Consider the following 12,358-nt stretch of genomic DNA (forward strand, 5'->3'; position numbering starts at 1 on the left):
ATATGCATTTTATTTTTACTTCTTTAAAATGATCAATTTCCTTTCCCTGGACATGATAAAGGTTGTCCACCAGGGGTCTCTCTTTCCATAAGGATTGTCTTAATTGGAGCAAAGTGAATGCTACCTCTCATCATCTACAGGAGCACCGGTTGCCATGGAAATAATTAGCTGTGCGATCTGCACATCGTTTACCCCACTCTAATTAGCTTTCTCAATTGCTTAATGATACATAGACCTGTGAAAGCCTTTCTTTCTTCCCTTCCACAAAAGCATTGATTTTCCCTCTCTTCCCCTCTCATTTCTACTGTTAACCCATTAGTATCCTTTTTTTCATGGGAACTTGAGCTGGGACTATTACAAGTGAAAGCACTATGGTTGCCTTAGGTTCTTCATTGCTCATGTTGAAATTGGAAAAAAAGGGTTGTATATTAGTGTGTCAACATGGCCAAGCTACTGCAGAGGCGGAAGTAACTAATGCACATCCTGTCAGTTATGATAATAATGTTGGCAAAAAGACAAGATTGCTTCTAATAATACCCTTGCAGGAAGATGCATTTGCGGGAGTTGAGATGTAGAGTGACCATGTGCATGTCTGAGCGGACAGCTCCGGGGCTGATGCCTGTCTCTGCATGTTGACCTACCTGCATTTCAAGGCTGATGAGGACAAGCTCACTGAGGTGGAAAGGTGAGGTGGCGTTGCTTCCATGTGCACTGAAAGCCACACTTTTGAACCTCTAATACCCTAATTACTTCTTTTTTTTTAAGTAAATTTAATCTCAGTGTCATTTACTTCTGACAAAGATGGCAGACAAAAGTCAGTGTAAATTATCTATTGAGACAGTCTTGTGTTCTGACAACCACAAACAGACTACTGGCTCCAAGGAGTAGAGCATAGTTTTTCAGCTCTGAGTGAATTATATATTAAAGAGGGAGATGCCTCCTTGCCTAAGGCTTGATATGTCCAGCATGGATACACAACAGTCTACTGGCTTTCTTCCACTTAAACTTGTGTTTAGCACAGTGCTCTTTTGTGAGTCCCTCTACACCTCCACGTTGCCTAGAGAGCAGAAGCATTGCTAGGATAATCAGCATCTTGGCATCGGGCCTACATGGTTTTTGTGGATGTTGCCAGCCACATAAGTAAAGGATTTAACTCTTTGCTGAAGATGGTCCAACAAAAATGTAAGTTGTGAGTCCATAGTTATTTTGATTGTAATTTCTCATCATTTTCTGTTCTTATAGTTCAGGGTTGTCGAACTAAATCGCACAGGGGACCAAAATCCAAAATATACCTTAGGTTGCGAGCCAAACAAGATAAACATTTAATGAACACTTCAAAACTAACTAACTAAAAAAAAAAATTAAAACTGTAACTTTAACATAACTATGAACTAGATACCTGCATATAGCATTACCTGCAATAATGCTAGTGTGACTGCTGTTAGCTGAATTTGGCCGCTGAAGATGCTAGTGCTGATAGTTGATGATGCTGAAAATTGATAGCCGTAAACACTGAAGCTGAAAATACTGAAGCTAATAGCTGAAAGCGCTGAAGCTGACGGCCAGCTAAAATATCAGCTAAGTGCCAAATTAGCCTAAAAAACAAAACAAAAAAAATAAGTTATTCAAACAGCTAGCATGTAGTTGAAAATTCAGCTTATTCCATTTGGGTCGCCACAGCAAAACTGCTTTGCACCAGTGATTTGGCAGAAAGTTTTTATGCTGGATGCCCTTCCTGACACAACCCTGTATTTGAGAGGCACAGAGAACCCAGTTGGGCAGCAGCGTCATTGTCTTGCCTAAGGACCCAATCTGGATGGAGATCAATGGACACCCCGGAGATTGAACCCAGGTCTCCTGCGTATCAGAAAAAAATGAAAAATTAACCAAAACAGCTAGCATGTGAATATTAGCCTAACTCCAAAACAGCAAAAAAAAAATAAATAAAATAAAATTAAAAAAAAAGTCAAAATTAGCCAAAACAGTTAGCATGTAGCTGAAATATTAGCTAAACTCTAAAATAGAATAAGAAATCTTAGTAAAAACCACAATAGTCCAAAAAGCTAACAGAATGCCATTTTTTTTTACTTTTAAAACATAACTCAATGTGAACAATAAAAAGACAGGAATATAATTCCAGAATAAATCAATTTAAACCTTAAATATCTTTCAATGTTTTTCTCTCTGTAAAAATATATATTGTCAAAATCATACAAGTTAAAAATAAGAGCAAGATAACATCAGGCCATTAATAACAATAAAGTAAAATGATCTGGATATAATTACCCGGAGGGCCAGAAGCGGCCCCCGGGCCTTGACTCTGACATGTGTTTTAGTTCATCATAGGTCCCAAAAAGTAGGAAAAACTGTAATAAAATCACCTTTTTTGTTGAAAAATAGACAAAACTGTAATTTGTGCAGAAATATTTGATTCAACATGCTGGGATTGAGAGACGTTGGTTTCCCTCTCTGGGCCATTTGGTTGCGCCGCATTTTTAGCTGTTGCTTATAATTAATTGGCTAAGGCAGATAGCGTTAATCATATTGTGTTAGACCTTCGAATGGGGATGGAAGTCATTACCTGCACATGCCTATATTTCCCATTTTACAAAACAGTCTTAATTAAAACTCTTGGCACCCGCGTTCTCCTTGCTTCTGAACATAACGTTCGTGGTTGCAGATGCCAAGATGCCGTAGAAAGTTGGCAGTTGCTCCAGGCAGGAAGTCTTTAAGTCAGATTTCTTTGGGCCATTGCCACAAAAGGGGGTGAAATCAAGCTTCACCTCCAGAGTAATGTTGCAAAAGCGAAGAATTGAGCCTTCTTCCTGTGTAATTGGGAACCCTTGGTCTTGTTAGACAGCGTGGGTTATGCGCTGGGAGGGGAGGAGCTTTTGCAGGCAGACATCCTTTCCCAAGGGTGTTCTTGTGGTTTCTCAGGATTCTTTTGGAGACAATGGCTCACAGAGACACACATTTGACAGAATATTACGTTTGGATGGGCCTTATGAAAGAAAAAAACTGCACTATTCTTTGAACAAGAACACAATCTGACACCCTGCAACTTGATGAGATGCAACGCTGTGACTTGTTCATGTGGTGATCTCGCCTCCCTTGTGGCTCACAGAGATGATCATTGCTATGCACAACATGCTGTTCCAGGGTCAGCCACTCGGAGCTTGAAGCCAGCTCCGCTGCCTGTGGAATGTCTGGTATGGGGGGACAACGTCAGAGTCAGCCCGGAGGGGACCGAACGCCTCACCCTTCCTCCCCTCTGTCTGGTTCCTCTCCAATCCCAGCAGTTTTGTTTCTCTTGACATTCAGTCCTGCTGTGAGACTCCGGGTCTGCCTGTTTGCCTGCTTGATAGTCATTTGGTTTTCTTTCACTTCCTGTGTAATCAAGGCGCATTGTGTAATCTGAAGTGTCACCAAAATTATGGCTTTCATAAGTGTTGCTTGTGAGGCATCTCAAGCAGAACCTTGTGTAAAAGTCTAGAAGCTGTAAAAGGCGGATCTGCCTCAGGGCTTGTTTTGATTTTTAATCTAGGGTGGCTGTGATTGAAATATAGTAAATGATTTCCCCGTAATCATGTCTGTAATGAACAATATTATTTAGTTGTATTTAAATAAGTAAACTAATATCTAGTTTGCATTTTTTAAATCTTGCATGAAATCCTTCTGTGACACACAGGATGACGCATCCTCCCCAAAACGGTATGGTTTTTGGAGGAGTTTCTCAACGTGGTGCATGTCTGAGTTTGCAGCGTGGTCGTCTTATGCAATTTGTGCATGCATGGAAAGAGTGCTGTGCTCTGCCCGTTTACCACCTTACATTCTCAGGAAGTGCCTCTGTGTTTGCTTGAGGGAGGTGAGGAGCAACTCATTATTCAGCTGTTGAATATTGTAACTCACAAGTCAAACTGAGAAAATTGTTGGAATACTTGAAGTCCCACTCCAAACATGATTATTCTTCTTTTTTAAAAACTTATGTTGTTTTGTAGGACAAAGTTTTTGCAGAGCAGCAGGAGTTTATTAGAAATTTCCCTCTGAATTGTGGGCGGGACTGTAAGTCTGCCTCATTTTCCCATCATCCCGTTGTTTATATTCTCTCCCACTAGCTTACAGCCCCTCACACCCCCAAATTAGCGAGGTATGTTGAGGCGAGGTAGCTGTACAGTTTTTTAGCTCAAATGAGGAAAACAAAGATGTTTATGGATCTGTTTCTGCATCAGAAAGGAGCAGAGCAGCCAACCGACTGTAGAACCTACTACAAGCTTTTTCTTGCCTGGTTCTGATTCACAAGGATTAGAATAAAGAAATACTATGAATTTACATTTTAAGCTTAATTTTCTTTATTTATGTCATTCATCATCAGGAAAAACACCAAAAACATGATTTATATTGTAGTGAGTCTTTAAAGCTTCCATCCCATTCAGTTCTCTACCGGACTGATTGATTCTTTGTAAAACTGCATATGTATTTTACAAAGTTATCATTTTAATTTCCCCTTTTTGCCTTTAGGTTTGTTTTTATATTCATTTATTATTACTGTTTCCAAATAGTTCCTGTCAGTCTGGAGCTGTGCTTTCCAACAGTTCGTTTTTACAGCTTGCTGATGAAGCAAATCCAGTACTTTTTGATTTTGTTTAGTTATTTGTCCACAAGTGGATGCATCAGAATGGAGCAGAATAAAAAGCTTGTGTCACTCCTACAAGCTTTTTCCAAAGGTTTTTTTATGTCTTCCCCTGCTTCACAATGATTTGAACTTTTAAGTTCATTTTTTCTAAATATATGTCCTCCATCATGAAAATAATTGCCACAAGAACATCTTAAAAACACCAAAAACACAATTTTCTTTGAGACTTCAGAAAATCATTCACAATTGTTTTAAATTGTTGAAAATGTTTCAAAATACAGGAAAACAACACACGTTTTACATTTAAAGGACCAAAAAAAGGCTTCTACTGGAAAAAACACAACCAATTGGGCACAATCCCATGTGACATTCTGCCCGCCCACCTGTCAGATTTTCGCAAAAGGTCGGAATCTCCCCCTCTCTCCTGCACTGACCCGTGGAGCAGCAGATTTACGCACGAGCGTTTGGACCACAAACTCAAACCCATGAATGCACAAGGAGTTTAAAGGCTGCAACAAACACGATTTCAGATGATATGCTAGTCTTTTTACCCCCCTCCTCCACTTCCCTTTCTCTCTCTCCTCTTTGTAGGAAGAGCAGGGATGATTACGCGCGTCCTCTCTATCCTCCGAAAAGCCCCACTTCAACCCCACTCCTCTCAGATTAAAATCTTGGTTTACCTAATCTCCGTTGATCTAATCTGATCTAAATCTGTCTAATCGGTATAGTAAATTACACTCACTAAGGTATTACCCGCAAATAATAAAGAGGAGGTGAAACTGTCTGCAACTTCTCCCTGGAGGGCACGCTCAACACACGCGGGACAAATTGTTACGCGCCTTTTTTTACAATTTAGAAATTGTGCGGGATTGAATTGACTTATTATTTATTTATGATATCATGTGAAGGTTGGCACGCAAAGGATGCATGTGCGCTTTGTATGAAAAAAGGAAAACTGATTAAGATTTTTTTGGGGGGGGGTTCTGACACCTTTGTTCGTATATAGACGGCGGAGAGCGCAAAAAGGGGGGGGGTAGAGAGACGCACGTACAAATAGGGAAGGAGAGAGAGAGAGAGAAGGAGGGAGGGAGACAGTCCGGGATTTCGTTGTAATCATGTTCGGAGAGTATTGATTTCGTGCGCGCGCTCCAATTGGCAGCATCTCTACTACACCGCGCCGGCGCGTCATCCTCGGCTCCCATCGAAAAGAACGAGTTGTAGGCAAATGACAGCATGCGCGGCGTCTGAGAGAGTGAGAAAGGCGAGGAGGTGACAGGAGGGACCAACAGGACGCGTGAGAGCACGCACTCTTCACAGAAAAAAATCCTTCTGACAACTGGATACCAGATTTTTTTTCTCCTTAATTTTTTTCTTATATATTTTTTTATTCAGACAGGGAAATGATCGATTCGTCACAAGCGCACGCCTCTCCGTGATAATTGCAGACAGTTGGGTGCTGTTCAGGCTGAATGGACTTGAATGTGTCGCTGCCAGCCTAATCCAGGCAGACTGGAAGATTTAATAATTCACGGTAATCACGCATTATCGCCTCAGTGGATGCTCTTTGCACAGCTCTACAGATTTCCCTTTCTTCTTTGCTCCATTCTTCTTGTAGTCCTGTGGAGGATTTATCGACGGCTGCTTGGCTCCTTATCTGAAATATCATCTGTTGCTGCAAGTGGATAGAAGCCCCCCCTTCCCTCCACCTCCTATCCATGACTGACTCAGACATGAGATTTAGTGCGTAAAGGTGATATGGATTGTTAATTAAACCGGATTTTTGTTTGTTCCGAAATTCACCTGCAGTTGAAAATGGACAAGAATTTGCTATTACTTTTATTACTTCTATCTCTTCATGCAAGGCAGTGATTTTCTTGGATTCACGATGATTGTTCTACTCCCTTGAACGGGCACAGATTCTGACTTATAAGGCACATTTTCACGAGAAGAGGAGACGCTTTTGCTTTTGATTTCTTCCCATCTCCGACTAAATGTTGATGATGGAGGACGAAGAATTAGACGCTCATCAGGCTGACTCGGATTTTGAGCCGCAAAGCCGGCCTCGCTCCTGCACCTGGCCGCTGCCTTGCCTGGAGGATTTCCCCGGTGGACACGAGGTGAGCGGAGGACTTCAGCTGGCCAACATCAAGGTGGAACCGGAAGACGTGCCGGCGTGCAGAGCCGGGCTCGTTGGCGGCACGCCCGGAGAACTGAAGCATCCAGCCGGCGCACCGGCACCCACCGGCGGGACGCACCCATGCCTGGCTGGCGCGGCGCTCGACGTGACCGGATCCTTGCGCAAAGCCAAGTCCTCGCGGCGGAACGCGTGGGGGAACCAATCCTACGCGGATCTCATTACGCGCGCCATTGAGAGCACCCCAGAAAAAAGGCTGACGCTGTCACAGATCTATGACTGGATGGTCCGTTATGTGCCCTATTTCAAGGATAAGGGTGACAGCAACAGTTCGGCTGGCTGGAAGGTAAGAAACGGAACCCTTCGAGCCAGAATGGTGCGCTCTGACGCGTTAATCCCTTTAATATTATATGGCTATTAACCAAATCAAAATAATTCCCTCCCCACGTGTGCCCTTAACATGTTACCACGGGGTTCAGCTCAGCTGGGCATGAATGGCGCCAAGCCTCATCTCGTCTCCGTTCATGTCAATGATGACAGAAAGTGATCCCAAAACCCCTTTAGATCTATCATCCAAGCAACATGAATTCCTGTGATTCAGATTTATGGAGTTCACATTATCTGTTTGTGGAGAATCAATGGGGTGACACTTGTGGGAGAGCAGGTCAGCTTTCCACAGTGTAAGTATTCGCTGCCCTGTTCACATATGACCACAAGTCCACTACTGCTGTCTGTCTGGCTGAAAGCCTAACCTCCTGGACATCTGCCCATGTTATCAGCCCTCGCTCCCAGCCTCATCTTGTTTCTATTCATTATAGCCATCTGAGGGCAGTGGGATCAGCAGGGCAACAGTGCTTGTCCTGATGGTGTAACTCATTTTAACTGCCATTTCTTTAAGAATGTGTGATTTTTTTATTTGGGCTCCACTGGATCTGCAGAGATCATTTTCCACCTTTACCTGTCTTCCAGCACAATGGCGTTTCAGTGAAACCGATATTTCGCTATTTTAATAGCAAAGATCTCAAGATACAAACAGTTCACATTTCTTCTGGGATAATCAATCAAACCTAATCTGATGGGATTCATTTAACAAACAGAAAAAAAAATCTGATGGCTTCTCTCTAGGTCTTTGTCTGAACTTGTTGCTTCAGTTGCGAAACATAAACTCTGTCACCTGTTAGTTGTCTCCTCTTTTAGCCTGAGAGTTAATCACATAGCACCTAAGCAACCTGTCCTATTAAACTGAGCTGGCTGCTAAGGTGTGTCTCCAGGTACACGTTGTTTCATTAGTCCTGCACTTGCACCGGCGACTCCCAACCACAAGACATCTTTACTTAAAGACCCAAAGTCCTAGTCGGCTATTTATGAAACTGAAAATTAGAGGGGTTTGATGGGGCGTCTGAGGTCCCTGGCTATTTCAGGCCTCAGGCGAGACATGAGGCCCATTCTAAGTAATGACGGGGGATTAGGTAAGTCTTTTAAAGCAGGCATCCTTAATGTCAGTAACAGCCCTGACCTGATTTTTTTTTTTTTTTTTTAGTTTGAGACGTTGCGGTAATGTAAACAAACAGAGTTGCGTGTGTGTCGTGTTCACAGGAAGCAACCAAACACGGAAAATGGGCTCAGTCCACAGCAGACGTAGATGTCCTATTGTTGTAGCACACCCTCAAAGAAGCAAAACTCATAAAAAAATATGACATGGAGATGCTATTTCTTTCATTGTGAAAGATGTACTCAAGTAAATCGTATTAGAATATCTCTGTCAATAAAAAAAAGTTCTGTTTTCACTTTTAATTAAATATCAATTTATTTGTCACATTTTCTTCTATTTTTTACTGAGCTGGTTATTCAAATCAATCAAATAGGGAAGTTTTATGACTACAATTTTAAATTCTTGCTAAAAAAATGAATATCTAACAGAAAAAATGCTTTACAGTTCTTTAAAATAAAATACAATTATAATCCAAGCCCTCATGCTCTCTTATGGGGTCCAGATGACCCCAGATGACGTCCATCCCATGACAAAAGGGGATGAAGGTGGACAGGTTTTCATGTCTGCCACAGACACCAGTGAAAATCAAAAATCATCCAAAAAAAAGTTCAGCCCACTGTCTTGTGGGGTCCATATGACCCCACTCCCAATGTCAAAATACCTAGAATAGCACAAGATTTACGATGGTACATCTCTGTTGTTTTCTTGGATGGCTTGACGACTGGGATAGGATATGATGGATTAAAGGGAAAGAAACCTTTCCAGACCGTTTGTCTGGAGCAAAGATTAGCACGGAGGTTTCTTGGAAATAAACATCTTCAAAAGCAGATTGTGCTTGCCTGACTCCTGCTGGAAAGGTTGGGATGCTGGCTCGATGATGGATACCAGTCAGCTAGACAGTAGCATTAAGCTCCTATAAATACCTAATGGCTTCTGACTTCTAGGAAGGCTGCAAGATTGTGAGGTCACAGTGCCTTAATCAGCTCATTACTGGAGAGAGGATACGTAGAAATGTGTTCTTATGAAGCCAGCTCCACTTTCCACAGGGATGCTTGTCCTTGTTACCCTGTAGATTAGTGGCAACTTCAACTGCATTAATTGACCCAATGCTAGAAATGTTTGAGCTGAAGTTAGAAAATCCCTCTGTATGTAACGGAGTTTGATATTTTCAAGGCTAATTATATCTAGGGGCCAGTATCCCTGTTTGCATGTAGATGCATTCTGAATTTATGCGTAGGAGAAGCACATGTCAATTGCAACAAAGCATCAAGGTTGGTAGTGCACAGTGTGTCTTTGTGGGGGCTACTGCAGGGGGAGGGGCTGTCTACTTGTATAGGCGTCTGTGTTTTGGCCCTCTTATTGGTCTGACAGCATGTCACTGCAGTGAATGGTATATGTAGTCTCGCTCTTGACTTCATAATGCCTCTAATGGTGGGGTACCACTTGGTGGTGGAATTGCCCTGTGGGCGCCTAGAAGTTCATTAACTTCAAGGGGGTTAGATGATGCCATTGTTAGACTGTGAGTTGCTTTATTGTATATCCCAGCACGAGTACTTATGGGATGCAGAAAATCCATTGTACAGAAATGCTCTCTAAGTATTAACCCTATTAAGATAGAAATGTATGATAAATACGTCTAGGATGTCAGCACATTGTGCAACGTGAGTGCAGCTGAGCTAATAAGCAACCGACATAAAGCTGTTTCTGCTTAATTCATATGCATAGTTTACCCTCTGTGTCCTTACTGCACCAGACCTTTTATTTTTTTCTTTCCTTCATATTGTGGGCCAGTCAAATGGTCGTGGATTGTGCAGCGGGGCGGCAAGTCTGCCAAACACTCACTCAGACGCTTTAATCCAAAGTGACTTGAGTGTTATATATAAAACGACTTTAGGCAGGGGTTTCTTCAGGGCCAGTCGGGCAAAGGGTCACTGGGCATCCTGTATTGACAGAAATCGGCTTGTCCAGAAAGGCTCCAAACAAGAACAGCGAAGGGATGAGGAGTTTTGAGGAAAGACAGACTGTCTTTTAAAAGGGTGATATTGGAATGGAGGAAAATGATCTTTTTGAAAAAATTGAATTTTTGGCGAAATTTTTGAGTTTTTTACATGGATTTTTTCTCATTTTGAGAGACATGCAAACAAAATTAAGCTTAAAATGTAATTTCTGAGTATTTCTGTATTCACATTTGTGAATCAGAAGCAGACTGAGAAATGTTATTAGAAAAAGCTAGTAAGTGTGGTGTACAAGTTACCACATTTTCCGTAGTATAAGTCTCTTTTTTATAGTTTAGCCAGGGATGCGACTTATACTCAGTAGTGACTTGTTTGTGTTTTTCCTTTTTTTTTTTTAGGCATAAGTAGGCTCATATATTTGTTATTTTCCCAGTAACCACGGTTGTCGTTTAGCATTTTTTCCCCCCTTACAACCACTAGAGGGCGCTGCATCTGAGTATAAGTATTTGCAACAAACACCTGTTTGAAATTGAGTTTATTGAAGACATTTATTGGAAGATATACAGTAATGTGCATCTAAAACGACTGCTGATCACCTCTACTTCCGTTGAGAAATTGGGTGTTGGTGTTAGACTGGGGCAGAGCAGACTCTTCCTGAAAGGGGCTGTTCTCACTTTGTGACATCAGCACATGAGGACCTGCTTGTTTCTGTGTGTACGGGAGGGGCTGCTGTTTAGAGGGGAAGTTTTTAGAGGATTACTCAGATATGAAACGGATCAAAATACTGCTCTTTATAGTGAGGAATGAACAGTATAATAAACTTAAAAGCATATTTTTCATGATATGTTGTGCTATCTTATAGGGTCCAGATGACCCAAGGTTTACACTGATTTGTTATCCATCCCATGACTAATGTGGATGAAGGTGGACAGGATTTTAACGTCTGCCACGGACACCAGTGAAAAAGAAAAATCATTGAAAAAAGAAGTTGTGGGGTCCAGACGACCCCCCTCCCAATGTCAACATAACTAGAATAGCAGAGGGGTCACAGAGGTAAGCCGTTTTTCCACTGAGCGATTCGGTAAGGCCCGGTCTGGTATTTTGAGCGTTTTTATTGTAAAACGGACCCATTAAACAGTACCCAACTGTGCCTCTTGGGGGCCTCCATTGGAACAGAATGATTGGGGCGGAGCCACTATAGCCACTCGTTGATTGGTAGAAAGGGATGACGATATTAGAAAGTGCCAAATATAGCGCTTATTTAAGCTAACGTTTCTAACGTTTATAAGAATTCAGGTTTTTTGGTTTCCTGTGTACTCTTTTGATCTCGAGTCTATACTGAAAAACACCAGCAAGGCCTGGTTAACGGTGGATGACCTCCATTTTTTTGCTTTTCTAGTCGTTGCACTGCAATGACGCAATGACACGCTAGCTGTCAAAACTGTACATCTGGTTAAAGCTGCGATAATAATGACCATTTTTCTTGGAATGGTAATGTTATGTTGGGAGTCTGAGGAGCTGTAAGCTAGCGAGAGAGCACGTAAACCGATAGATGATGGGAAGTGAGGGCGGGCTTATCAATAAGTCCCGCCCACAATCAATTTCACAGAGCTACTGCCGCTCTGCGCTAGAAAACAACACATTTTTAAAATGTTTTGTCTAAAAATGACATAATCATAAATAAAAGATCACTGGTAACGCTTGAAATAAATCATAAGGTGATCGGGGTGGGGCTTATCTGAACAGGCACTACTATTTGTAGCAGAACTCGATCAAGTCACTTCATCTAATTGATTTATTGGTAAAGAGATAGCCCGACTCCTGTAATCCTGTCATTATGTATGGGCTTTGGCAGCTGCTGCAAAGACACTTGATAAATCTGAGGAATGTTAATGGAAAAATGTATGACAGCAGTTTGACAGAGACTTACTATAACGTGAAGAGGCTCAAAACTTTCAGAGTGTGGAGTTGCAAATTACACTTGTGCCACTTGATGATGGTGGGGGGACTCTGGGGAGACTAGAAACCACCCTAGACTACAGCTGATTCATACTTTATCCTCTGTCTTGGCTCAGGGGGGAGCAGATTAATTTGGGAGTGTGACACACTCGCTTACGCTCAAATAAAATGAGAGCATACACTGT

At 41.9% G+C, this 12,358-nt stretch overlaps 1 protein-coding gene across 1 annotated transcript in view; it reads left to right on the top strand.

The window, feature by feature from the left end:
- Positions 1–4,970: 4,970 nt before the first annotated feature.
- Positions 4,971–12,358, top strand: part of LOC112144034 (forkhead box protein O3) — a 34,861-nt gene continuing 27,473 nt past the window's right edge. The window contains exon 1 of the mRNA XM_024268341.2: positions 4,971–7,113. Within this exon, the coding sequence (XP_024124109.1) occupies positions 6,625–7,113 (489 nt within the window). The 5' untranslated portion in view covers positions 4,971–6,624. The remainder of the gene's footprint in view (positions 7,114–12,358) is intronic.

This window comes from Oryzias melastigma, linkage group LG16, assembly GCF_002922805.2.
Source record: "Oryzias melastigma strain HK-1 linkage group LG16, ASM292280v2, whole genome shotgun sequence".
In the NCBI taxonomy this organism is placed as follows: Eukaryota; Metazoa; Chordata; class Actinopteri; order Beloniformes; family Adrianichthyidae; genus Oryzias; species Oryzias melastigma.